The sequence below is a fragment of the Carassius carassius genome, chromosome 14 (genome assembly GCF_963082965.1).
Source record: "Carassius carassius chromosome 14, fCarCar2.1, whole genome shotgun sequence".
Lineage (NCBI taxonomy): Eukaryota > Metazoa > Chordata > Actinopteri > Cypriniformes > Cyprinidae > Carassius > Carassius carassius.
The window spans coordinates 1,545,358-1,572,000 of record NC_081768.1 but is presented as its reverse complement, the minus strand read 5'-3'; the positions used below and the strand labels follow the sequence as shown (position 1 = coordinate 1,572,000).

The window sequence follows — 26,643 nt, the reverse complement described above, 5'->3', positions numbered from 1 at the left end:
TTTGTAACATTTATTTGATTATTTCTTTTATTTATTTCAAAATGCAAGGATGTGTAATAGATCAGGAGACATCAACTTTGTCTCAGAAGTTTCTCTTAATTTAATTGTAAATTTGTTTTTTTTTATGGCGGAATTGACTTGAATTTGATTGGCGAATAAAATCTGGCAAATCTGAGCAGTTTGAGATCTTGTCGAGTCTCCATTTGCTCTCCATGCAGTGTAGTTTTTTTAGACATTATGAATGTTTTTGTCTGAGTGGCAGTGAAAAGGCATGTGAAGTCAGAAACCCACAGCGAGGTCTGGTGTCACAGGAAGAGAAATTGAATCTGAAAGTGCCTTTAACTATCATAATTTAACATGGGGACCAGATTAGTTTCTGAAATAGTCATCATACAGGCATTATATGCAGCCTCTTTATGCTTGAGAAGGAGGTGACGCCCCTGACGGCGAATAATGGCTCTGATTTTTCAAACTTCTGAGAGCTTTTGCTGGAGGGAAGTGAAGATATCAGCCCTTATTTCCTTCAGATCTAAAATAGCGTGCGGTCAGAACAGCGTGTTAGCGTTCACTTTCCCTCGCTGAATCTGCCATTATCACAATGTGCTGAGATGATTGCGCAGGTCATTTTCACAGGTACAGACTCCCATCGCATCCAGCAATTATTCCCAGAGCGCTGACATTACCGCTGCAATCCTTTAGTGAGTCGGGAGGGGGTGAATAATCAAACGCCAATCCATGAGCTGCTGGCTGTAATTGTAAATCATAAAGCTGTAATTGATTCTGATGCGTTCGGTCGTTTTCGTGCTGTTCCTGTGAGACGAGATACATTTCGTTAGCGGGCGTAACCAGACTCTCACGTGTTTTGTTCGGTATGTTGTGCAGCACTTATGTTGTTTTAAAGGACTATATAAATAAACTTGACCTTGACCTTGACCTTGACCTAAGAAGTAATCCACATGGTTTTTCTATGTAATTCTGCAGGCCTTCTAAGTGTTGCAAAAGTGTATTCTGTGTGTTTGCTTGGGACCCTCCTTCATTGTAAGTCTATGGTCCAGAGGCTTTTGTGAACTGGTTCATGCCACTTGTTTATTCTGATCTTATGTTGACTTGACATCTGATTGATTTATGAGTCTCTCTCTCTCTTTGTGTGTGTGTGTGTGTTTATGAGAAGAATCCCGCCGTGGATCAGAGGTCATGTGCGAATCCGTCAGCCGAACCTGAGTCTGCGTTATCTCCATATGCTTGCCAGAGACGAACGACGATGGATAACCACAATAAGATCTTTACAGTGAGTACAAACACACACACACACACACACACACACACACACACACACACACACCCATTAGCACACACACACACACACACACACACACACACACACACACACACACACACCCATTAGCACACACACACACACACACACACACACACACACACACACACACACACACACACACACCCATTAGCACACACACACACACACACACACACACACACACACACGTCCCCATTAACACACAAACACACACACACACACACACACACACACACACACACACACACACACACACACACACACACACACACACACACACACACGCACACACCCATTAGCACACACACACACACACACACACACACACACACACCCATTAGCACACACACACACACACACACACACACACACACACACACACACACACACACACACACACACACACACACCCATTAGCACACACACACACACACAACACACACTCACAAACACACACACACACACACACACACACACACACATACACACGTCCCCATTAGCACACACACACACACACACACACACACTCACACACACACACACACACACACACGTCCCCATTAACACACACACACACACACACACACATACACACACACACACGTCCCCATTAACACACAAACACACACAGACACACACACACACACACACACACACACACACACACACACACACACACACACACACACACACACGTCCCCATTAACACACACACACACACACACACACACACATACACACACACACACACACACACACGTCCCCATTAACACACAACACACACACACACACACACACACACACACACACACACACACGTCCCCATTAACACACACACACACACACACACACACACACACACACACACACACACACACACACACACACACACACACACACACACACACACACACACGTAGATTAACAAATGCAGACATTTCTGTTTTCTCTCAAGAAGTGGACACTTTGCTTTGTCTTGCGATTTGCATCTGGAGGGTTACAGGCATGTTATCAGTAGTTGAGCAAAGCTTCAGTCATGTTCTGCTTTAAACATTTATTCGATATTAGAACAGATTCACTTTAGGCTTCTGTGAGCAACTCTTGAGACGCTGTCAGAACGGCGAAACTTTTCCGCACGAGCTGCGTGTTCGGTGCCAGAATTAGACGCTGGAGGTTTAAGAGCTTTCGGATGCATCAGGCACCGCTCTCTGATTATCACAGCTAATGTGTCATGCTACTTTGAACATCAATCAAGAGAAAAATAGTGTGAGAATATGCGTTGTTTCAGATTTGACATTTGCCTAGACTCGTATTTTGCGATGAGCAACGTTAATAAATCAATTATGATGAACGAGAAAAACACCAAAGACTGACAGGGTGAGGTGAACCGTAACCGAGAGCACAGATTAAAATCTCTTCTGTATTTCACTGGCAAATATGATATTTTAATGGAAACAGAGACTGATTGTCTATTGGCAGGAGAGAAAAACACCTGCAATGCAAACACATTATTGAGAATAATGACTGAGCTGAAGAACAGCACAAGGAGATGAGATGAGCTCAGGGTTTTTACGAGAGATGTAATCTGTTTTGTTTTAGCTACACATGACATGTGCATTTGAGTCCTTATATATTTATATATCCAAATGCTGCATCAAATCTGCTTACTTACATTGTGTTTTTTTTTTATGTGGCCTGAATGCATTGTTAAATCAGAGGTGTTTAACTGGTTAACCTGGCCAAAGAGGACGCTTGGTGCTCTTTTTGTGTTACATTTATTACTATTTATTTGATTTATATAAGGCTTTTTATCACAAATTTAAGCAATCATCATTAAATAAGATATCATTTGAAAGCTTAAGCACTTCAAAAAATGTATCTTGTGGAACTCATTAACATCTTAGAAGAAGAAGTAATATTGTGACAGAAATATTTACATTTGTGACAGAAAAATGCATACATTCAGTTGAGTTTGGGAGTGGCTTTTTTAACTATCACTGGGAATTCAATTATTTTTGGTTGCAATTTTTTTTTTACAATAATTATTAAATTTTTTTTTACATAAACGGCTTAGACTAGTCTTAAAAAGTAAGTCATCTATTTATTTATTTTCTTCGAGACTGGTCATAAATTCAGGTTTAAGAGATAGATTATTCTACTTTGAATCTGAAAAGTAAGACTGGTTACCAGTTAAGAGGTTAAGTTAGTATTGTTCTGGAGTGATTTTTGCATGTTTATACATATTAAATAATCACTTATTTAGGTATTATTATTAGTATTATATTGAATTGCTGTTATGGTTGCATATGGTTGAATTTTGCATGTTTATATATTCAATTATATATTATTACTCAATAATAATAATAATAACTTTCCCACATTATGTGATTGCTAGGGTGTTCTAGATCAATTTTATGCAATAGATTTGTGGAAAACATTTCAAATCAACTGGTTTGAAGTAATATTAAATAGTAATATAATGTAGAATAATTATATGTATAATTATATATAATATTATGTTAATGAAACATAGCTACTGTGTGTCTTTTTGTCCCTTATTTCTTTCTTTTCTTTCTTATTCTCTGTTTCTTGCATTCTGTCATCACTGATTATGTGGCTATGTATATAATCTTTTTTTTATCATCGTTGTATTTTTGCATGGTTATATATTGAATAATATTTATTATATTAGATATTATTAATTGTTATTTCATGATTTTTACCATGTCACCATGTTTTACCATGTGATGTGGATGCTGGATCAATTTTATGCAATAAACTGTGTAAATAACTATGAAATAGAATAATTATGATATAAATATATATATATATATTTAAACGTTTTAAATCAGAGCTACTATGTGTCTTTTTTCTTTTCTTCTCTTTCTCTCACTGTGTTTTTGGCATTCTGTCATCATGCATTTTTCTCCATCTCTCCATCTTTACCAGGGAAAGCGTGTGTGTGAATGAATGCTGGCTGATTTAATGTGGAGGGTGTAAATAGACATTAATGAGCAGGCGTCGTGTGTTGTTTGCTTTCATCTCTTGGCCTCTGGTGCCACAGCTGTGCTGGGAAGGTCTTTCCCAGGCCGAATCAACCTCTCTAACGACCCCTCGCTTCATCATACAGCTGACCGGGAATCACAGTAATGTCTGCTAATGAAAGCCAGCACACATGGACATTAAAGCGCGGTGTTATCCGATGCAGGAGGCGTCTGATGGTTGGTATTTACATCTTGCAGCAGCAGATACGCCGGTCATTATGTGTGCTGCTGCATGGATGAAAGCCCTGGAAAGTCCATTATTTCCAGAGCCACTGTACAGTTCTGTGCTCATAAATAAAAGTTCCTCTGTGAAAAACGTTCACGTTGTGTTTGCGGTATAGTAGGTCAGGCGTGTGTATGTTCTTCATTGATTCAGGAGTGCATTATGAAGTCGTTCAGCATTGGAATTTGAAATGTATTCGGACATAAATAAAGGATTGTGAGTGAAGTCAATGCTTCAGTCCACTTGTCAGGACTAGAAATAGATTTCCCCCGGAGTCAGGAGAGGTTTACCTGCACATAGCCAGCGTTTCAAGCAAAGAAATCTGGTACATTCTGCTCTTATTTTTTGGCTAAAAACAGCACACTTTGGCAGGAGAGACAGTCTGTCTGATTGAAACAAACAGTTTTATTTTGATGTGCTGTTTAGAGACGAGGCTATCTGAAATAGATCATACTATAATAATAGACCAACTAGAGCTAAATCCAATTGAAATGAGAAAGCGGTGTGTTTGATTTTATAGAAAGCACTGGAGAAATTAATAGAAATATTATGCATGTTTTATCATTTGTGACCCTGAACCACAAAACCAGTCTTAAGTGTAAATTTTTCACATTTTAGGTTTATGCGTCATCTGAAAGCTGAATAAATAATCTCTCCATTGATGTATGATGTATGTGTTTGTTAGGAGGACAGTATTTGCATGAGATACAACCATTTGAAAATCTGGAATCTGAGTGTGCAAAAAAAACAAAAATCTAAATATTGTAAAAAATCTCCTTTAAAGTTGTTCAAATGAAGTACTTAGCAATGCATATTACTAATCAAAAATACATTTTAGATATAATTACGTTAGGAAATGCGCAAAATATCTTCATTGAACATGATCATTACTTAATATCCTAATGATTTTTGGCATAAAAGAAAAATCATCAGCTTTTTGCCAAATGCATGACAGAAATGTTTGCACTGAACTGTCTTTGTTAGGGTTTTCCGTTAAATTGTTTACATTGTTTACAAAGAGTCTAAATTATTAGAAGTCTTTGCGGATGGAAAGACAAAATTGCAATATATAATTTAATATAACGATTAAACTTCAGAAGGCTACGATTTCACTGGATAAACGTGAGTGCTGCACGTCAGCTTTGTGTACTGCTACTATATTTTCTTATTGGTCTTATTGCTAACTCATTCACCATACACTCAATGCTAATATAATATCATACCCTTACAGCAGCAGACAGAGCAGATGTGTGTTCAGAGGACTTCATTAAAGCTGCAGATCTCGTCTTGAGTTCTCCAGAGCTTCCTTCGGCACAGCAGGCGCTCGAACAACACACACACACACACACACACACACACTCCTGCTGTTCTCACACTCCAGGACTCTCATCCTCATCCTCACCACACACACTCACGGCTCAGCAGGACACGGCCCCGTGACCCCTGGCATTACCGGCCTGCTGCTTTCATTAACCAGTACTGTGTGTGTGTGTGTGTGTGTTTGGTGTCAGGGGTGTCGTGTATGTCACGGTCGGGAGGGTTTTTAAATCTGTCTGGGCACATTCATGTCATGAAAACAAAGCGTCTGCATGTGTTGATTCACTGCGCCCCGTTGTACATATAAACCTGTGCTGCTGTTATTCTACTGACAAGCCCCAGCACTCGGGGGGGTGAGAGAAATGCAACACATCCACATACCAGAACTTTTGGGGTAATGTTCCTATGAAGTTATAAAAAGATTATTTCTGAACGTTCTTTAAAAATTCAAAAAAAAAAAAAAAAAATGGTTATGCACATAGTTTTATTTATTTATTTATTTTTAAATCTTGCCATCGCTGGAATAATAATAATAATAAAAAATAAATGCATTGAAATGGAAAACATTTTTGTAATATTGCATTATTTGTAATGATATTTCACAATATTACAGTTTTACTTTTTTAATTAATTAAAACAATGCATATTTATATATTGAATAAAAATAAACAGAAATTTGTAAATGTATGTAGAAACTCTAAAAATCTTTGTTCAGTATATTACAACCTATGATGCATTATTTTTTAATGGGTTTTTGATGAAGTTCAACATTTTTTGAAAATTTTACTCATTCTTAAAAATTATGTAAAGTATCAAAACAGTTATTATTATTATGATTGATTGATTTTAAGGTCTTACCACTGATCTTTTATAGATCGGTGGATTACATTTTAAATTACATTTTAAATTAAAATATATACAGATAGAAAACAGCTGTTTTAAATTGTGAATGTCACAATATTACAATTTTGATTAAATAATGACTAAATAAATGCATCCTTAATCAAAAGAGAACAATTGTAATAAAAATTTTGACAACTGTTGCTTATCTTTTGATATAATTTTGCTTCATTTGACTGCCACTGAACACTGTAGAAATGATACGATCAAAAATTTAATTTACATTAGCTTTTTAGCTAATTGCACAATTTCAAGTGGCATGAAATTCAACTTGATGGTTTTAAAGTCAGTTTAATGTGGCAAAAGAAGGTTCTTCAGGTTATAAAGAGGGAAGAAAGAGATGGTTCTCCTTTGGCTGAATGGTTCTTTGTGGAACTAGAAATGGTTCTTCTATGGCTTCGCTTTGAAGAACCTTTTAATCAGCTTTATTTTTAAGAGTGTAAATGATGTAGTAGTGTGTGAACACGTGTGCCACTGGCTCTCAGGGAAACGCTCGTGAACAAGAGGAAAATGACAGGTTCCTCTCCACTGATCACAGAGCCACGAGTCGCTGTGAGGTCATCTGAAAACCGTGCACAGGAGCACTGCATGATGGGAAGAATACAGAGTCTCTGATTGCTGTCGGCCGCCGGCACGGGTCACTGCACAGCCCGTGTAAACCCACACCTGACTTACTTTCTCTTTTCATCTGTTTGCCTCACTCCTGCTGCCTTTTATTTGACCTTTTTACATTTCTACCTCAGTCATATTTTCAGTGTTTTTCACACTTCATCTCCTCCTGTCATTCTGTGCTGTAGGATGAGCTGGAGGTCCTGGCAGAGAAATATATTATTTACCAATTTATATATATATATATATATATATATATATATATATATATATATATATATATATATATATATATATATATATATATATAACAAAATCATATATAATTTATATATAATATTATATATGCCATATACATATCATATTTTACTGTCATTGAGATTTTTTAAATAATATTTTGATATCTGTTTTTAGTTTTAGATTTGAGTTTATTTTTTATCTGTCTATATAGTTTCCTTTAATTTTATTTTTAGTTTAGTAAATTTTGAGCTTGAGCGACAACAAAAACAAAGAAAGTAAATGAAATGAAATAAAAATACAAATACAATAAAGAACTTGAAATATTATTTTTTAGATGATTTAATAAAAGAGTTTAAAAAAAGCACATTTCCCCCTAAAAGTATGTGGAAAAATAATATATAATTAAAATGGTAATTTATGAAAATATTTGATGAACTATGTTTTATTTATGCTCATTTAAATGTAAAAAAAATTGTTATATCAGTTGTTTTTCTAATGTTTACATTTTTATTTATTTATTTAATAAATATTATTTTGTAATATATGTTTGTATACGGTAATTTTCATTCATTTAATTTTAATTAATTTAATTTAATTTCAGAAAACGTTCAGAAAATTATATATATATATATATATATATATATATATATATATATATATATATATTATTTTAGTCAAAGTTTTTCTTTCAAGTAACAAAAGTAGTTTTATAGTCATATAGTGTTAGCTATGTGTGTGCAATATTTCTTTCTTTATTTTATGCTTTAGAATTGAATTAGTTAATTTATTCAAGATCTATAAACATTTTCATTTAATGATTTGCTTTTTGGCTTTCTGTATTATATATATATATATATTTTTTTTAAGTTTATTTTAGGACCATTATGATTTAGTTTTCTTTTGATTTTGTGGTGAAATGTATTTAGAGCATGTTTTCGTGAGATCCACCTGCATTAATCTGAAGATCCTGCAGTTTTCCAGCACAGATATGTGTTTGTGTTTGGCAGCTGGAGCTGGAAAAAACAAGGAAGAACTCGTAATATTATGCTGTTTTAATAAAGAAACACAATCATGTGACCTGTGACAAACGTGTCCTCCGGTCTGCTGCTGTAGGATGCGTTGGAGGTGCTGGCGGAGAACCTGGAGTTCGGTGGGAATCAGGGCCCAAGCCTGGCGTTCAGAAGAGCGGCGTCTGTGCTCAAGAGCCTCCCCGCTGCCCTGAGACACCTGCAGGAGACACAGCATCTGCCCTGCCTCGGAGAACATAGCAGGGCCATCATAGAGGTGCAGATGAGCCTCGTCCATCTCTCTCTGTCATCTGAGCTGCTCTGCTCCTGCCGAGGCTCTGATAAATACACTTTCACACCGCCGCTGTTTGCTTCCCTGAGGGGGAAAGCAGCAAGACATGCTTTGGAAAGAAAGAGAGAGCCAAACATTTCACCAAAAGAAAAATGAGTAGGTTTTAAATGAGGTAAAATGGGGAAGCTCAAACCTGTGAGAACATGTCTGCATGGGTCATATTTCACACTGATGTTATGACACTTCCCCTAAAAGTCTTACTTTTAATATCTTATTTAAAATGTAATTTTAAGCGGTCTTAAGTCTCTGGGGTATATTTGTAGCAATGGATCAAAATGACTTTGATTTATGCTCATTTAAATGCTAATAAAAATGTTAATAGTCAAAATGTTAATGGTCCTAAAACATACCCATATACTTCAAATTCAGGATTTATGAATGATTTTGAAATTTCAGATATTTATTACCTTTATTTCCTTGTTACATATAAAGTACAAAATTATAATATAATTTATTTAAATGTTATTTGAGACTTTAAATATATATTATTTCTGATGGATCATGTGACGCTGAAGACTAGAGTTATGATGCTGAAAATTCATTTTTGATAACAGAAATAAATTACAGTTTACAATATATTCACATAGAAAACAGTTGTTTTAAATTGTAAAAATATTTCACATTTTTACAGTTTTACTCTGTTTTCAATCAGATAAATACAGCATAATGGTGAGCACACCATTGCATTACATTAAACTCTATAATCAGGATTTCTAATATATTTATATATATACATATATATGCATACAGTATAAGCTTATTTTAGGACCATTTTATGTTTTGGTTTTGTGGTTAATTGTGACACGATTTTATCAGATTCTCCTAGTTTCAGTAGAGATGTGCGTTTGTGAGTTTGTGTTTCTTGACACCTGAAGTCTGGAGAATACAAGGAAGAACTTGTAATATATTATGCCTTGTTAAAAATGAAAGACGTTTAGCTTTTAATAATTGAGTGATGTGTGACAAAAACACTGTTCCCATTTGCGTTGAAAGTTGTGGGATTACCGACAGCATGTAGAGAACATCTCTATATTAGCCCTCATATCTCTAGTGCTTTCCATTTCTTTGATGAGAATGAATCGTGTGCAGCTTTCCACCGACTGGTTTAACAAACACAGACAGTTAAATGACTAGTTCACCTTAAAATGACGAGACACCGTTTACTCTCCCTCATGTCATCGACTTCTGTGAAACACAGAGTGTTGATATGAAGGGGAGGGTTCTCCAAATTTTCTTTCCTGAGACTTTAAGTGACTTCTGTGATTAATGGGAAGCATGTTTGATGGGAAAGTCAATCACGGCGTCCACATTCACAGTGATAAATGTGAACGCTAGGATGCTGTGTGTGTGTAGATTATTCACAGCTAGCGTGGATTGAGCGGTTTGTGGCGTGTCTGACGTCTCTATCTTCACAGGAGATCTTTGAATGCGGCTCTTCCTCCAGAGTTGAGGAGATACTGAATGATGAGAGGTATCGGACTATGAAGGTAAAGTAGGTCTCTCAGGACTTCAGCGCTTGTGTGTGTGTGTGTGTGTGTGTGTTAATGTGTGTGTTCATGTGTCTGTGGCTCAGTTGTTCAGCAGTGTCTTCGGGGTCGGACCCAAAACGTCCGAGAGCTGGTTCTGTAGAGGACTGCGGTCGTTTGAACAGGTGCTGAGCGAACCCAGCATCAGACTGAACCGCATGCAGACCGCAGGTGAACTGTAACACGGGTTTTGTGTCATGTTCCTTGTTTTGTTCCAGGTCTAGCCAAGTCTTTGTTTCTGTATCTGCTCACGTTTGCCTTTAAGAAAGCTGCACTTGGGTTTGTCTATGCTCTCCTTCAGAGGATTATGTTGCAGAAACACTGACGCTTCAACTGAACAGGTTTGGAAAGAGATGTGTTAAATTATAGATGTTAAGTCAACATCAGTTCAAATGCACTTACGAATACACACTCTTGTAATATAATTTATCAGTTCATTTCTTGGTTTAAATCTTAATCAAACCATTATATATATATATATATATATATATATATATATATATATATATATATATATATATATATATATATATATATAAATATAAATATAAATATATAAATAATGCTTTTCAAATATATTTAAATATAAAAAATATATAAAAATAGTAAAACATATTTGTAATTAATTGTATTATTATAATGCACATGCATTAGAAGATATTTAACAAATTGTATTTTGTAATTCTTTATCATTATCCAAATGTGTATATATATGCTATTTTATATAATTATAAAATACTTTTCATATATATATATATATATATATATATATACATACACACACATACACACGTTTTTTTTATTATTATTTATTTTATTTTTTTAACTTTTTTGGACCGAAAGGAGTGTCTTGGATTTCTTTTTTGTAATAGAACTTAATAAATAAAATAAAATAAAATAAAATAAAATAAAATAGAACAAAACAAAACAAAACAAAACAAAACAAAACAAAACAAAACAAAACAAAACAAAACAAAACAAAACAAAACGCAGTTATCATCCTGGACACGGAGAGCCAAAATGTATAAAAATGCTAAATGCGTAAAAAAAAAGATATTGTACCTTAATACTAACAGTAATAATAATAATAAAAATGTCTCAATACATATTTAATTGGCAGCTAAATATTTATTTCAAAAACACTTTACTACACACCATTGTTTTCATTTATCATTATCACTTTTTTTTTACAATTATATTTAAATGAATAAAAATACCTAAAACATGCTTTATATATATATATATATATATATATATATATATATATATATATATATATATAGTTTAAAATGCTATATATATGTGTGTGTGTGTGTGTGTGTATGTGTGTGTGCATATATATATATATATGTATATATATATATATATATACAGAAACAGCAGCTCAAAATCAATAAAATATAAAATTGGGAGGTTTCTGCTAATTCCCAGCCCTAGAATTGTATTGCTATTATAAAGCACTTCCAGGAATACCATGTTTTTACTATGCAGGTGTCCAAAACAACACAGTTTTACCACAGTTTACAATGTTTTCACAGAAGAGTCACTTTTTCTAGAAGTGTCTGAATGTTTTTATTTTAAGCCAGACCTCCTCTCTGTTTCTCTCTCAGAGTAAAAACAGTGTAGAGGTGATAAATGTTCCTGTCAAACCACACTCATCATTTGCTGGGCATTTTTATGCAGCTGTCGTCCTCTGACGGTGTGTGTCTGGGACCGCTCCAAACACACTGTTTACCTCTCGTACTGTGCTTCAGGAGCGTCGCACGCTAAACCCCTCGGAATATAAATACACTTATCGATGAGTCTGGTTTCATGTGGAGCGTCACGTATTAAAAGCCTCCCGGGAGGAGGAAGGAAGTGATAGTTTTTGGTTGTTATACATTCAGAGCTCATCAATCAGGCTGGGAAAAGGCCAGACATGTTCCCGCTGTCAGCTCATTTATGAATTATGATATGATTTAATTGTTAGCGTTTAAAGCCATCGCCTCATCTGACCTGTTGTTTTATGGCCTCCCGTCTTAATATGGATTTATGATGGAGGGCTGTGTTGTTAATTACTGATTGTTTAGGAAAATCTACTGTAAGTTTAATGAGGCACACCGCTAGTATTTTTCAATTGCAAGGCCTCGTAATTTTCCACCGCTGTCTTCAGGCGCTCATTTATGACCTGTTGATCTACAAACAACATGCTGGCTTCAAACAATTATGCAGATCCCGTCCGGGAGATTTTCGGTTATCGGAGGGATTTCTCCGGATGTGCACTTGTGATGTCTTTATTTTGAAGTTCAGTGAATTACATCAAATATATGATGCTTTTCTGCTTACAGCAGCATGCATTAGTCTCCACTTAAAACCTTTACAGTATTTATTAAATATTTAATGTATTTATTGAGAAAAATTAATACTTGACAATGATGCATTAAATTAAAGAGACAGTAATTGTAATGTTACAAAAAAATTCTATTTCAAAATAAAAGCTGTTCTTTTGAATTTTGTAATCATCAGAAAGTTCTGAAAAATATTTTTGAAATTCTGAAAAAAATCTGAAAAATGTGTCACAGTTTCAACAAAAATTCCTGTTTGTGAGCACAAATGTTTTCAACGATTCCCTCTGAACTGAGATCATACTTAATTACAATTCAGATATATACAAAAATGTAAGTAGTTTAAGAAGTCTGAGTGATGAATCTCTCGCCACGATTTTGGGTGAATTGTTTTACATTTGCATTTATGTGTTTGGTTGATGCTTTTATCCAAAGTGCACTCAAGTCTGTCACTCACGGTGCTTTATCACTGGAAGTCGTTTTCTCCATGGAGAAAATGAATGGGTTCTTTATTTCTGGAAACAGACGGTTGTGCTCTATTAAGTGTGACAGCAGCACAAGGGAAGAAGTTCACAATATTAGAAAGCAGATCAAAAACACCAAGATAAAAACCAGGAACGTCTACTGTATATCTCTCTTTAAGGCTGAAAAAAAAAGTTTTCATTGGTAGTACCATTTTTAATAGTTCACAAAAAACGTAAATGTGCTGCAAGTGTACTCTCTCTCAGATCATCCAAGATCAGGATGAGTTTGTTTCTTCATCAGGTTTGTAGAAATGTAGCATTGCATCAGTGTCTCATCAATGGATGCTCTGCAGTGAATGGGTGCCGTCAGAATGAGAGTCTGATAAAAACATCACGATAATCCACAGCACTCCAGTCCATCAGAGAACACCTGGAGAAGACAAAAGATGAAACACATCCAGCATTAAGACGCTTTTAACTCAAATACACAGAGTCTATAATCCATAATAACACTTCCTCCAGTGAAAAAGTGTTCTGGTCTGAATCAGGAGAGAAATCTGCACAGATCAAGTAGCGTTTAAACAGCTCTAAACAAATATGTGAGAGACAACAGATGCACTTTTTCAATGGAGGAAGTGTTATTATGGACTCTATGTGTTTGAGTTAAAAACATCTTAATGCTGGATGTGTTTCATCTTTTGTCTTCTCCAGGTGTTCACTGATGGACTGGAGTGCTGTGGATTATTGTGATGTTTTTATCAGACTCTCGTTCTGACGGCACCCATTCACTGCAGAGCATCCGTTGATGAGACACTGATGCAATTCCTTCAAATCCCATGAGTTTTCGCCGGTAAACTCCTCTCACATTTTCTTCAGACAGTGTAAAGTCTAGTTTGTGCAACAGTTGGTGGGTGTTTGTTATTCAATCTTGTATTCATCCGCTCTGGTCGCAGGGTTCTTGTTTTATGAGGACATCAGTAAGCCGGTGAGCAGGAGAGAGGCCAGCGCTCTGAAGATTATAGTGGAGGAAGCTGTTATCAGTATCAACCCATCCGCCACCGTCAGCATTACAGGAGGATTTCGCAGGTAAACCGTCAAGATTACCGCTTCATGCCTGTTTATGTCAGTTCAGTAGTGTGTGATTCTGATTTCTATGGAAAGAAAAATCTATCACTCCGAGTTTGTTCTTTTATAGCTCACATGTAATGTGGTTGTGTTAAAGGTAACGAAATATCCCACAAATCCCTTAGACATACACGAACAAACACACACACACACACACACACACACTCACACACACTCACACACTCACACACAACACACACACACACACACACACACACACACACGTTTGTTTTTGTGAAAAGTGGGTTCATCCCATAGGTGTAATGGTTTGTATACTGTACAAACTGTATATTCTATGGCCCTACACCAACCCTACACCTAACCCTAACCCTCACAGGAAACTTTGTGCATTTTTACTTTCTCAAAAAAACTCATTCTGTATGATTTATAAGCGTTTTGAAAAATGGGGACATGGGTTATGTCCTCATAAGTCACCCTCTCCTTGTAATACCTGTGTCATACCCATGTCATTATACAGAGTTGTGTCCTGATATGACACACACACATGCATTTATACATGCATTTATTTATTTAGATGCAGCTCAATAGTAAGATATATTGGTTTAGATGTTCCTCTTTTTTATAGATCAGATGTCATGTTTTCCGAATGGTTCTCCCTAAAATGTCTTTGGTGAAATACAAATAGACACAAATGAGTCAATACTTGACATAGAGACAAGGTGTAAAACTAATGTGGATTAATCTGAGAAGTTACTGAATCTGATGCTCTTTATCTCAGTTACTGAGAGTGAGCGGAAAACACCTGAGAAACAGGAGAGTTCATGAATAGATCTGTGTCTCATGGATGTGTGTGTTTGCCGCTGCTGTGCACCGAGGGTTTGTTTATGAAGGATTGTAGAATGGTGTGAGGTTTTTCTGTTTAAGCTTCAGTCAGAATGAACCGTGTCCTGCGCAGGCTTCAGTCTGTCTGGAGGATTAATGTCACAGGATTCACTCGGGGCCTACCAACAAAATAATTCCCTCAGAATAAACCGTGTGTCACATTTCTACCGTGTATATGTACGGTGTTTGTTGTACCTCGAAGGTTCGTTCAGTCTATGAGAAAATGTGATCAGGAGGTTACGAATCTTAATAACATTCTGCTGGCAGAAAATGCCAAACATCCTCATGCAATCATACAGTGTTTGCGAAGCATGAATTTGTGATGATGAACAGGGTGTTTTCTTCTTTCTGACGGTCTCGTCTCGTCTCGTCTGTAGTGTTTTGTTTGGTGGGGTTGTAAAGTTTCTCTTTTACAGCTGGTGTTTATGTGAATTATTCAGAGGTCAGCTGTCTGTGAGGACAGAGATGCTCTCCAATCTGTTGTTTTGGGGCTCGTCGATGGTGAGGGGAATTATGGGAAGAGAGGCACTCGACTGCTTTAAAACCTCCACGGGCTCGTCTCGACATGTCACGCTTCAGATCAGATGTGTGATGGTTTGTAAGGAAAGGTGCTGTATATATATATAGACGTATGTCTGCTGTTGTTGTGTTATTTCTGGTGCATTTGTTTCTGCAGGAGTGAGTCTGCTGACATGTTGCTTAATACAGAAGCCGATCAGTTTATAAAAACTGAAAAAGGTCACTGCAACTTTTTAATCACGTGATTCAGATTTTTTATTTATTTTTTGCAATTTTTATAATTTGGACTTTTCTTCTCAGAAATGCAAGTTTACAGTATATCTACAATTTGGATTTATTTTAACAAACACAAAAGTTTATCTCAAAATGTGTCAGAAATGTAGTTTATACATCACAATTTGAACTTTTTGTCTCATAAATTTAGTTTATGTCTCACAATTTGGACTTTTTGTCTCAGAAATGTGAGATTTTATCTCAAAATGTGTTCTTTTCTTGTCAGAAATGTAGTTTATACATCACAATTTGAACTTTTTGGCTCATAAATTTAGTTTATATCTCGCAATTTGTTCTTTTCTTCTCTGAAATTTATTTAATATCTCACAATTTTGTCTTATTTTTAATTTTTTTGTCACAGTTTGGACGTTTCCTTCTCAAAAATTAACAATTTGGATTTCTTTTTTCACATATTTGTAGGATGATATCTCTCTATTTGAACTCTTCAATTCAGAAATTTGAGTTTATTATTATTATTATTATTACTATAGATCTACATGAGTGCATCCATAGCCTAATGACATTCCTTTAAAGACAGGAAAGTAATGCACCTAAACTCTGATAAATAAGATCAGTGCTGAATCCCTGATGCTTGTACGTCTGTTTGTTGCGATACGATGCCGTTATTCCCTGATAACACGGTCCTGACATGCAGATACATGTGTTAAAGTGAAAACAGCACTATCACCGTGCACCTCGTCAGTAAACTAGTTTATCTTGTCAGTAGTGGTTTATTTCAGGCTGGCTTTTTATATCTTATTTGCTTTGTAAATCTTGTTGATGTGCTTTAGTTCTTGCCGGATGAGAGATATTATTAGCTTGGACTGAACAGATGTCTCCTCCTACACAACAGATGACAGAGGCAGCGCAAATGAAAACAAAAAGCTTTCTGAAGATGCGAAAGTGTTTTATAGTATCTCGAAGAACAGGAGACCGGGATTTTCAGGATGTCATGGACTCAATGTTGTTAATGAGGTGTGATGCATTTGTTTTATTGGCTTCACGATAGTCAAACACAAACTGAAATGTGTGTTTGATTTATTGTGTGAGCTAACATACTGCTAGTGTGAAAACTCGCCTCAGGCTTCTCTCAAATTTATTTTACACTATGCATGTGTGTGTGTGTGTGTGTGAGTATGAGAGAAAGAATTTTAATGGAATATATGCTCTTCATTTATATATTTATTTATTTTTAGAATAGTTTAGCTTTGTTTCAATGCATAGATTTATATATATATATATTATACTCTGTGTGTGTGTGTGTGTGTGTGGCATGCCAAAGTTTGGGAACCCTTGCAGAATCTGTGAATAATGTGAAGAGAAGATCATACAAAATGCATGTCATTTTTTATTTAGTACTGTCCCAAGTAAGATGTTTTACAGAAGATGTTCACATATAGTCAACAAAACAAAAAAATAGCAGACATTTTTAAATTAACCCTTTACTTAATAGCTTTACTTTGATTTATTGCATGAAAGAAAAATCGATAATTTTGACCCATATGTATTGTTTCAAGAGACTTAAGACTGCTTTTGTGCTCCAGGGACACATGCGCATTCATCTGTTTTTATTTGCGTTGCATATCAGTAAATGTTTAATCCACTTATATGTATAACATGTCTAGTCAATGTTTTCTGTTCTACCCATGACCTAGTTTTCTTCTGTTCTGATTAGTACATTCGTTTCCACCTGTGTTTTACTAATTATCTCGTTTGTCTCCGTTCACTTAAGCTCTGTGTTCTCCTGAGTTTCTTTGCCTGGTATTGCATGTTTCATGTTGGTAGTGCTGTGTGTTCTCTTACTTTCTCTTATGGATTTATTAAAAGTCTGTTATTAATAGTTCTCAGACGTCGTGAGCTCCTTACAGCACCGACACCGTGTGCGAATCCAGATTTGTAATTGCTGATATGAATTGTATTGAAGAGATAGAAGTGAACAAAGCCGATTATAAATAGATATCAAACCATCTCAGACCTTCAGAGCTTGACTGTGGTGCATCTGCAAAAAAAATAAACCTATATAAATAAATAAATAAATAAATGCGCAGATTTTGTTGCTCGATAGAGCCGTCCCGATCCTTCGTGAAGCACGTCAGCCGTGGCATTCATCAGGAGCTGACGTTTGACATTGACGGAGGGTGTAATTGAGCGAGCTTGTTGAATTCAGCGAGGTTTTGACTATAGAGCGATTAGTCAAGGCTGCTATATGAGTTTTCCTCGCATGCCACTTCTCTATATCTCAGGATGACTAATGTGACTGAGTGTCAGTGTAACGGGATTACGACAGCGAGAAAACATCATGTTTACCTCCGAAACAGTCTTCTAAAACTTTACGGTTCAAAATGCAAATCTGCAGCTCTGTCGAGGCTAAGCTCTGTCGAAATCTGCTATTTGAACTTCGGCAGGCTTCGCATCGTTGGCCGTGACGGTTTTAGTGATGTCTGGATTTACCTCTGTGTGGTGTATGAATAGATTCTGCTTTAACATGTACAGAGGATCAGGATATACACAGCCGAGTGAAGAGAGATGGCCGGGGTTCCTGTAGCCTTCTGAAGAGATGTTTGTTCATCTGTAGGTGAAGTGACATGAATCATTCATTAATGCATTGGCAGTCATACGACGGCGGTGAAAACTACACTTACAGATGTCTGGATGTCATTACATTAGAGCAGGTTAAACTAGTGAAATCTTAAACTTAAATTAGATATTGCATTCATTACACACACACAAACACACATTGACACACAAATATATCATTTATATATATATATATATGTAATATCTGGATTATTACTTATTTATCAACTCACAATTTTTGCTTTGGGAAACACTGGTCTAATGAAATAAGATCATGGTTCCCCAAACTAAAAATTGCGAGGTGATGAAAAGCAAATAATTAATTAAATGCTATTACAAAAACACTAAAAGCAAAAACAAAAAACAAACAACAACAATCAACCAGACAAAAAAAAAAAAAAAGAATTTTTAAAACATTTGTTTCGTGTGTTTCCACAAATGAAAATCTTAAATTCAAGGTATTAAAATGTTGCATGGAATGCAAAAAATACATAAATAATTAAATTAATTGAATGAATGAATGAATAAATAAATAAATAAAACAGAAACAAAAAATATATATATATATGTATATTGAAACATCCTTAAAGATTATGCGTAAAACAAAAACAAACATCTATCAACATAACTGATCTGTCAGATAATTTTCTTATAAAACACGAAGTTATTTTGCTTCTCAAGTAAATGTATTTTAAGAATCTTGAAATTCGCACTGAAAAGAAGACAACAATACTGATGGAAAACATTATAATCTAATCTAATCTAATCTAATAATAAAAGTTAACTAATTATTAAATAAACAAAGATAAACAAATGCATAGAAATAAATGAACATTCCTCTCTCAAGAATCAATCTTCCCTCTTTCCAGTAGAAGTTAATTAACGTGTGTTAGCGCTGGTGTCAGGAGAACAGAGTGAGCTTTTGATGTGATCTTAAAAAGGTTTCCAGGTCTTATGAAAAGATTTGCAAGATCCTGAAAGCCAGAATGTTGACTTCTCAAATTTTATACAGCAAAAGATTTCTCAGATGCACATATCATTCGATGAGGGGATGAAATGTTTCCTTTTGAGGAGAACAGCTCGTCTTGCTAAAACAGTAGAGAAGGCGATGACCAGCGAGGATGAGATGATCAGATCAGGTCTGGAGGAAATGCCAAAGAGGACTGTCAAGGCGTTAGGGTCTAAGTCTGTGTTCACAAATACATTAAACCAAAACTATGTCAGCCAAGGGCAACTCCAGAACATATGGACATATGACAAGCATCGCTCCAATCTGGAGACAATTTTGCTAGTTTGGCATTTGTTAAATGAGCTCTTTAGAGCGCTTTACACTACAGCAAGCCATGTCTGGCACACATGGCAGAGGAGTGAACCAGATTTAAAATGTAAATGCTTTTAAAACGGCCATTAATCAATTCTTTCGACATTTCCCTGACACAGTGTTTGAGCTCAGATGAGACGAGCGTGAGATTAATGAAACAGACTGAAGTCAGCGCTTGTATTTGACTGACGTTTGTAAGTGAAATGAAAGCTGGACTGATAGCCGTGTTTGAATTGGAGCTGATGGTTTTTGCATGTGCAGTCGGCTGAATTGTGCCGGCGCAGCGAAACGCAGACGGGGGATTCGCACCAGAAAGAAAAGATGTGCTTAAAGCGGAGGTGCATTTCAGCACAGCTCATTAGAAATGAAAAAGATCGCTGCTAATGTCTACCACAACTGACTCTATGAAATATGACCAGAAATGATATTGCGATATTAGACAGACTGGACAGAACACATACCATGTTATTTAGATCCAGCTGGTTGGGTTAAATGTTTTTACTCACCATGCTGGGTTGTTTAATTTAGGTCAAGTATTGTTTGAAAACTGTCTCTCTAATCACTATTTAACCAAATAGTGCTAATTCTCCAATCCTGAGATACTGTAGTGTTGCTTTGCAGCTGCTAGAATGTTATAGGGGTTTACTGATAACACTGATGATGTCTGACTGATAGATTATAGTTATGTAGTTATTCATATTTTAATTGATGTATTTTAAGTGTTTTTGTATGTGATATGCCAAGTGAAAATTCTAATCGTTCGTTGTTGTTTTTTAATATGAGAACGAATAGTAAAAGGATTGTTTGGCTTGGCAAACCCTTCCAATCACTGATTTCATGAAGATTTGTTATTGCTCTGTGTGTTTGATGAACACTCATGCGTCACTCTTCTTCTTGCAGTCTCATCTTCTCTCTCTCATCTCCGTATTTTTAGCCTGTGAAAGTGACGGAAGTGACAGAAGTCAGAGAGGTTTAATTTAGCATTTCAGCGTTTAAGCTCTTCTCTGTGATGTCTGAGAAGCTGAATGCAGTCTCTAACACCAGCGTATTTCACTATGACAGCAAATAAATAGCTGTCATGTAATATCTAGTAATTCCGGAGTGATTTTCAGGAGCTTTTTATGGGTGTGCGGCTCCAGTTCAACCGTATGGGTTTGCACTTACAGTGTGCATTAGCAATTCATATTATACAGTTACCCATATTATACAAGTTCACCCAAAAATAAACTTTCTGTCATCATTTACTCACTTTCATGCTGTACCTATTGGACTTTCTTTATTTTGCGGAACACAAGAAGTACACATGGCTTTTTCTTTTTACTTAAAAGTGAAATCAAATAAGCATGTCAGGCTCCAGAAATGACAACGAAGCTTCATGAAAGTATCATGCTGCTTAGAAAATGTTCAGGTGCAAATAGACACCAGTGGATGTCAAACCTGTGGAAGAACAGTCTTGAATAACCATGTGTTAATGTATGCAAGTGCAAATGAGATTAGAAAGATATTGCCTGAAGTAGATTTTCCATAAAAACATTTTTTTCCTGCAGGTTTAAATTGCAATACAGTGAGTAAAATGACAAATGCTTATTTTTTGAATGCAAATACAAAACATGCTTACAACATGCAAATATAATGCGTGCCTCATTGTGTCCTGGCAGTCTGAAATGCAGCATTAGCATGCCTTTAAAAGCTAATATTGTGGGTTTATACGTGTGTTTAGAAGTGACTGCTAATGCATCTCTGTGATAATCTGAACTCCCACACACCAGCGCTGGACATTAGCACATTAGCGAGGCTTGTTGAGTTCTAAATGAACACTGTCACATCGCTCGCCCACTCAATAAGCTCCTCTAAAATGACCCGCGAGACCTTCTCTTTTTGCTTGGTTTCACTCTATTGCCATTAGCTTTAACGTGGAAGACTAATGCTGCCTTCAAGATGCATCGGAATGAGTGTATTTACATGACAATCTCACATGAGCGCCACTGTAATGACGGTATTAGTGGATGCTAATTTGGTATTGATCGTGATGTGTGATTGTGAATGTTGATGATACAGTTTAGTTTGATGAAGAATTTTGATAGATCTGAACCGAAACTGCTTATTTAACTGGTTTATGATGGATTACATTTCTCTTTTATTCTTTCTGACAGCATGCTAATGATGAAATTGCACTAGTGCTGCATCCAGTGTTTGTTTGTAAGTATGTCAAAGTTTTTAATCATCTGAAATGTGGGATTTATATTTCAAAGTGACTATTGCGTTTAATATCAAGGATGCAAAACATGCGCAAAGTGCACATTTGAATTTGCGCTGTAAAAAAGGGTGTTTTTGATTTATAATAACTGCAACTATAATTTGTTTGTTTTAAACGTATATATTTTATTCTTGTTCTGTTTTGAATATCGTTAAGTTCTGAAGAATTAGTTTTTAAAATACATAATTAAGTTTAAAGTTTAGCAATGTAGTAGTTAATGGTGACTTTTTCCTCTTTTTCATTTTGGTTTATTGTTAAGTAAAACAGTAATAAAAAAAAGAAAAGAAAAAAAGAAATTAAAACCTTTTAAAGAATAAATATTATATGAAACAATGTAAACAGAAATTAGAAATGTTCCCTTGACGAGTAATTGAAATAAATACGTTTAGATTGAAGTACTAAAATTGCTAAAGCTAAAACTGAAATAAAAAAAAATAATTGAAGCTGAAAGTAAATAGAAAAACGACTAATAAAAGAAAAAAGCGTATAACAAAATAAGCAAATCCTAACCTACATTTAAAATTAAAAACTAAGTATATAAAAATAAAAGCTAAATGAAAATATGATAAAATTCTTTCATATAAATAAAAAATATATTATATTTATATAATATAAACATTCTACAATATTATATGAATAATACTGAAATAATGACTAATTTTTCAGATATTTGGTAAAAAAAGAAGACAAAAAGTTTAATATGTAAGTAAAATATGAGTAAATATAAAATTATCCATCACATGCCGTTTTTTTATGAATAAAAATGTTAAAAATGGCTAAAATAAAATAAAATGAAATGAAATGAAATGAAATAAAGACTTGTTTTTCAAAATATGTTAAAAAAATTGTACAAAAAATAAAAGAGTAAGAAATCTAAATGAACCTAACACATAGTTTATTTCTGTTAAAGTCATAGTCGTATCATCAACACTATTTCTAAAGGAGCTTCCCAGGAGGACTTGAAGGCAGCAGCAGGATCAAACGCTTCTTCTGGCTGATCCCGGGTTCATTTGTTCTCTCTTACATGTCAACTTAAGCGTGCGATGTTTTGGCTTTGCATCTGATGGATCTCCATCAGAGGAGGTGGAACAGAGCCGGCGTGTGGTCCAGCTGGTTTGAAGAAGGTTTAGTAGTGTCTACTGAGGCCTGATTTCTGAAGTCTGGATCAAAAACCAGTGACATACTGCCTCTGTAATCGCGTAAAGCAGTGCTGCTCGGGTTCATTCAGGGCTCTTTCATTTTCTGTATTCTGCCTGGAAGATTGAAGCCAGTTCCTGTAACATGAACACACACATTTACATTAACAGATCCACTAAGAGTCACTAGAAGTTTGCTTCAGCTGAGAGGTTCAGCCATGCATGAAATCCAGCATACATTGCTCTAAGCATTTGTGTTCATGTTCCAGTGTATACAGTAGATGCTTTGGGCTTTAATAACACTTATTAACGAACATGAAACCACACATCCACACACTCACGAAGACAACAAGGTAAAAAAAATAATGTAGAAAGCTAGTATTAGAGCTAGTTTTTGTTTTTATAAATATATTGTTTAGGAATTTTTGTTATTTATTTTAATTAATATATTTATTTAGAATTTTTTTTATTTATAAATGTATTTATTAAGAAATTTCTTTGTTTAGAAATTTATTTAGACATCTATTTTTATGATTGTTTATTTTGTACGTTTAGAAAAATATTTAGATATTTATGTTTTTAGACTTTTGTATTTATTATCCATCCATCCGAGTGTCTCAGTTTGATCATCTGGGAAACATATTTTTATTTAAATAATTACACATGCGTTTAAAAAGTGTTTATTTAGAAATTAGAAATCAAAGCTGCTCACTAGGTTTTGGAAAAGAAAAACATATTTGATTTATGCAGGAAATTATTTATAATGTTAGTTTTTTTATTCATAAATATGTATTTTAGAAATGTATTTAGAAATTCATTTATTTAGACTTCCATTTATTTATTTAGAAATATATTGTTTTATTTGTTTTAGTAAAGCATTTCTTAAGAGATTTTTTTTTATTCATTTGATTATTTAGATTAGTTTTTTTACTTTTTGAAAGAATAAATGTATTTAGAATTGTATTGTTTTTATTAAGAATTTATTATTCTAATATAGAAGCAATTTGCAAGCTGCATGAATTCTTAAAAAGTGGACGAAAAGCAGTGTTTAATAGCAATCTGGCTGTAACCAGGAGTCGGAGGCGTTCGGATCCATATGCAGCATTTATTCCACAGAATGGTAATACAGGCAGGGATCAGGAATGGCGTCAGGTGTGTCAGGGATAACCAGAATCGTTACCAGAAACAAGCAGAGATCGGGACAGGCAGCGGAGAATCAGAGTCGGAAGCAGAGGACCACCACAGCCGAGCAGACGGGACAGAAGCCCACCAGGGCGGAGCAGAGGACCACCACAGCCAAGCAGACGGGACAGAAGCCCACCAGGGCGGAGCAGAGGACCACCACAGTGGAGTCGATGGCACAGGAGAGCAAGTCTGCTCAGTTGGGACTGACACAGAGAATATTAACAGGTTAATAGCGGCCTGCGTGGCCGTGATGAGATGGTAGCTGGCCTCCGTGCCCATTACAGGCAAGGCGGTGGGTTCATGGAGGACCTCCGTGGCCATGACAGGACAGACAGAGAGTTGGTGGATGGTCTCCGTAGCCCTGACCGGAATGAATGAGAGCTCATTGACGGCCTCACTGGCCGTGACAGGATAGGACGAGAGCTCTGAGATGTGACGAGGCTCTGGGAGTTCGGCTGAGATGTGACGAGGCTCTGGTAGATCTGTGGTGATTTGATTGGGTTCATGAAGATCAGCTGTGACTTGACTTAGTTCATGAAGATCAACTGTGACTTGACTGTGCTCATGAAGATCGTTGGTGACTTGACTTTGCTCATGAAGATCGTTGGTGACTTGACTTGGTTCCTGAGGATCAACTGTGCCTTGACTTAGTTCACGGAGGTTAATGGTGACTTGACTTTGCTCATGAAGATCATTGGTGACTTGACTTGGTTCCTGAGGATCGACTGTGCATCGACTTGGTTCCTGAGGATCGACTGTGCATCGACTTGGTTCCTGAGGATCGACTGTGCATCGACTTGGTTCCTGAGGATCGACTGTGCATCAACTTGGTTCCTGAAGAACGACTGTGATTTGACTCGGTCCTTGAAGATCACCAGTGACTTGACTCGGTCCTTGAAGATCACCAGTGACTTGACTCGGTCCTTGAAGATCACCAGTGACTTGACTCGGTCCTTGAAGATCACCAGTGACTAGCCCTGACTCCGGAAGGTCAACGGTGACTAGCCCTGACTCCGGAAGGTCAACGGTGACTAGCCCTGACTCCGGAAGGTCAACGGTGACTAGCCCTGACTCCGGAGAGTTCACTGGAACCTGACTCGACTCCGGAGAGTTCACTGGAACCTGACTCGACTCCGGAGAGTTCACTGGAACCTGACTCGACTCCGGAGAGTTCACTGGAACCTGACTCGACTCCGGAGAGTTCACTGGAACCTGACTCGACTCCGGAGAGTTCACTGGAACCTGACTCGACTCCGGAGAGTTCACTGGAACCTGACTCGACTCCGGAGAGTTCACTGGAACCTGACTCGACTCCGGAGAGTTCACTGGAACCTGACTCGACTCCGGAGAGTTCACTGGAACCTGACTCGACTCCGGAGAGTTCACTGGCACCTGACTCGACTCCGGAGAGTTCACTGGCACCTGACTCGACTCCGGAGAGTTCACTGGCACCTGACTCGACTCCGGAGAGTTCACTGGCACCTGACTCGACTCCGGAGAGTTCACTGGCACCTGACTCGACTCCGGAGAGTTCACTGGCACCTGACTCGACTCCGGAGAGCTCACTGGCACCTGACTCGACTCCGGAGAGCTCACTGGCACCTGACTCGACTCCGGAGAGCTCACTGGCACCTGACTCGACTCCGGAGAGCTCACTGGCACCTGACTCGACTCCGGAGAGCTCACTGGCACCTGACTCGACTCCGGAGAGCTCACTGGAACCTGACTCGACTCCGGAGAGCTCACTGGAACCTGACTCGACTCTGAAAATTCAACGGTCAACTGACTCGACTCTGGAAGGCCAACAGGAACTAACCCTGACTCTGGAAGGTCGACGGTGACTAACCCTGACTCTGGGAAATCACCAGGGACCTGACTTGACTCATAAAGTTTAACTGTTGTTTCACTTGACTCTTGGTTGTTAATGGTGACCTGACCTTGTTCTGGACGGTCAGTGGAGACTTGACCTGACTCTGGAAAATCGACGGGGACCTGACTTGACTCTGGAAATTCAACTGAGGCTGCCATCTTGTGCAGCGGCGCTGGGCTGGCGGCCATCTTGTGCAGCGGTTTTGGGGCTTTA

At 36.6% G+C, this 26,643-nt stretch overlaps 1 protein-coding gene across 1 annotated transcript in view; it reads left to right on the top strand.

Annotated features, from left to right (window-relative positions):
• LOC132157555 (DNA nucleotidylexotransferase-like) overlaps positions 1-26,643 on the top strand; it is a 121,471-nt gene that overhangs the window by 19,329 nt on the left and 75,499 nt on the right. The window contains exons 3-7 of the mRNA XM_059566927.1: positions 1,172-1,288; positions 8,765-8,935; positions 10,426-10,497; positions 10,584-10,707; positions 14,278-14,410. Coding sequence (XP_059422910.1) covers positions 1,172-1,288; positions 8,765-8,935; positions 10,426-10,497; positions 10,584-10,707; positions 14,278-14,410 — 617 coding nt within the window. The remainder of the gene's footprint in view (positions 1-1,171; positions 1,289-8,764; positions 8,936-10,425; positions 10,498-10,583; positions 10,708-14,277; positions 14,411-26,643) is intronic.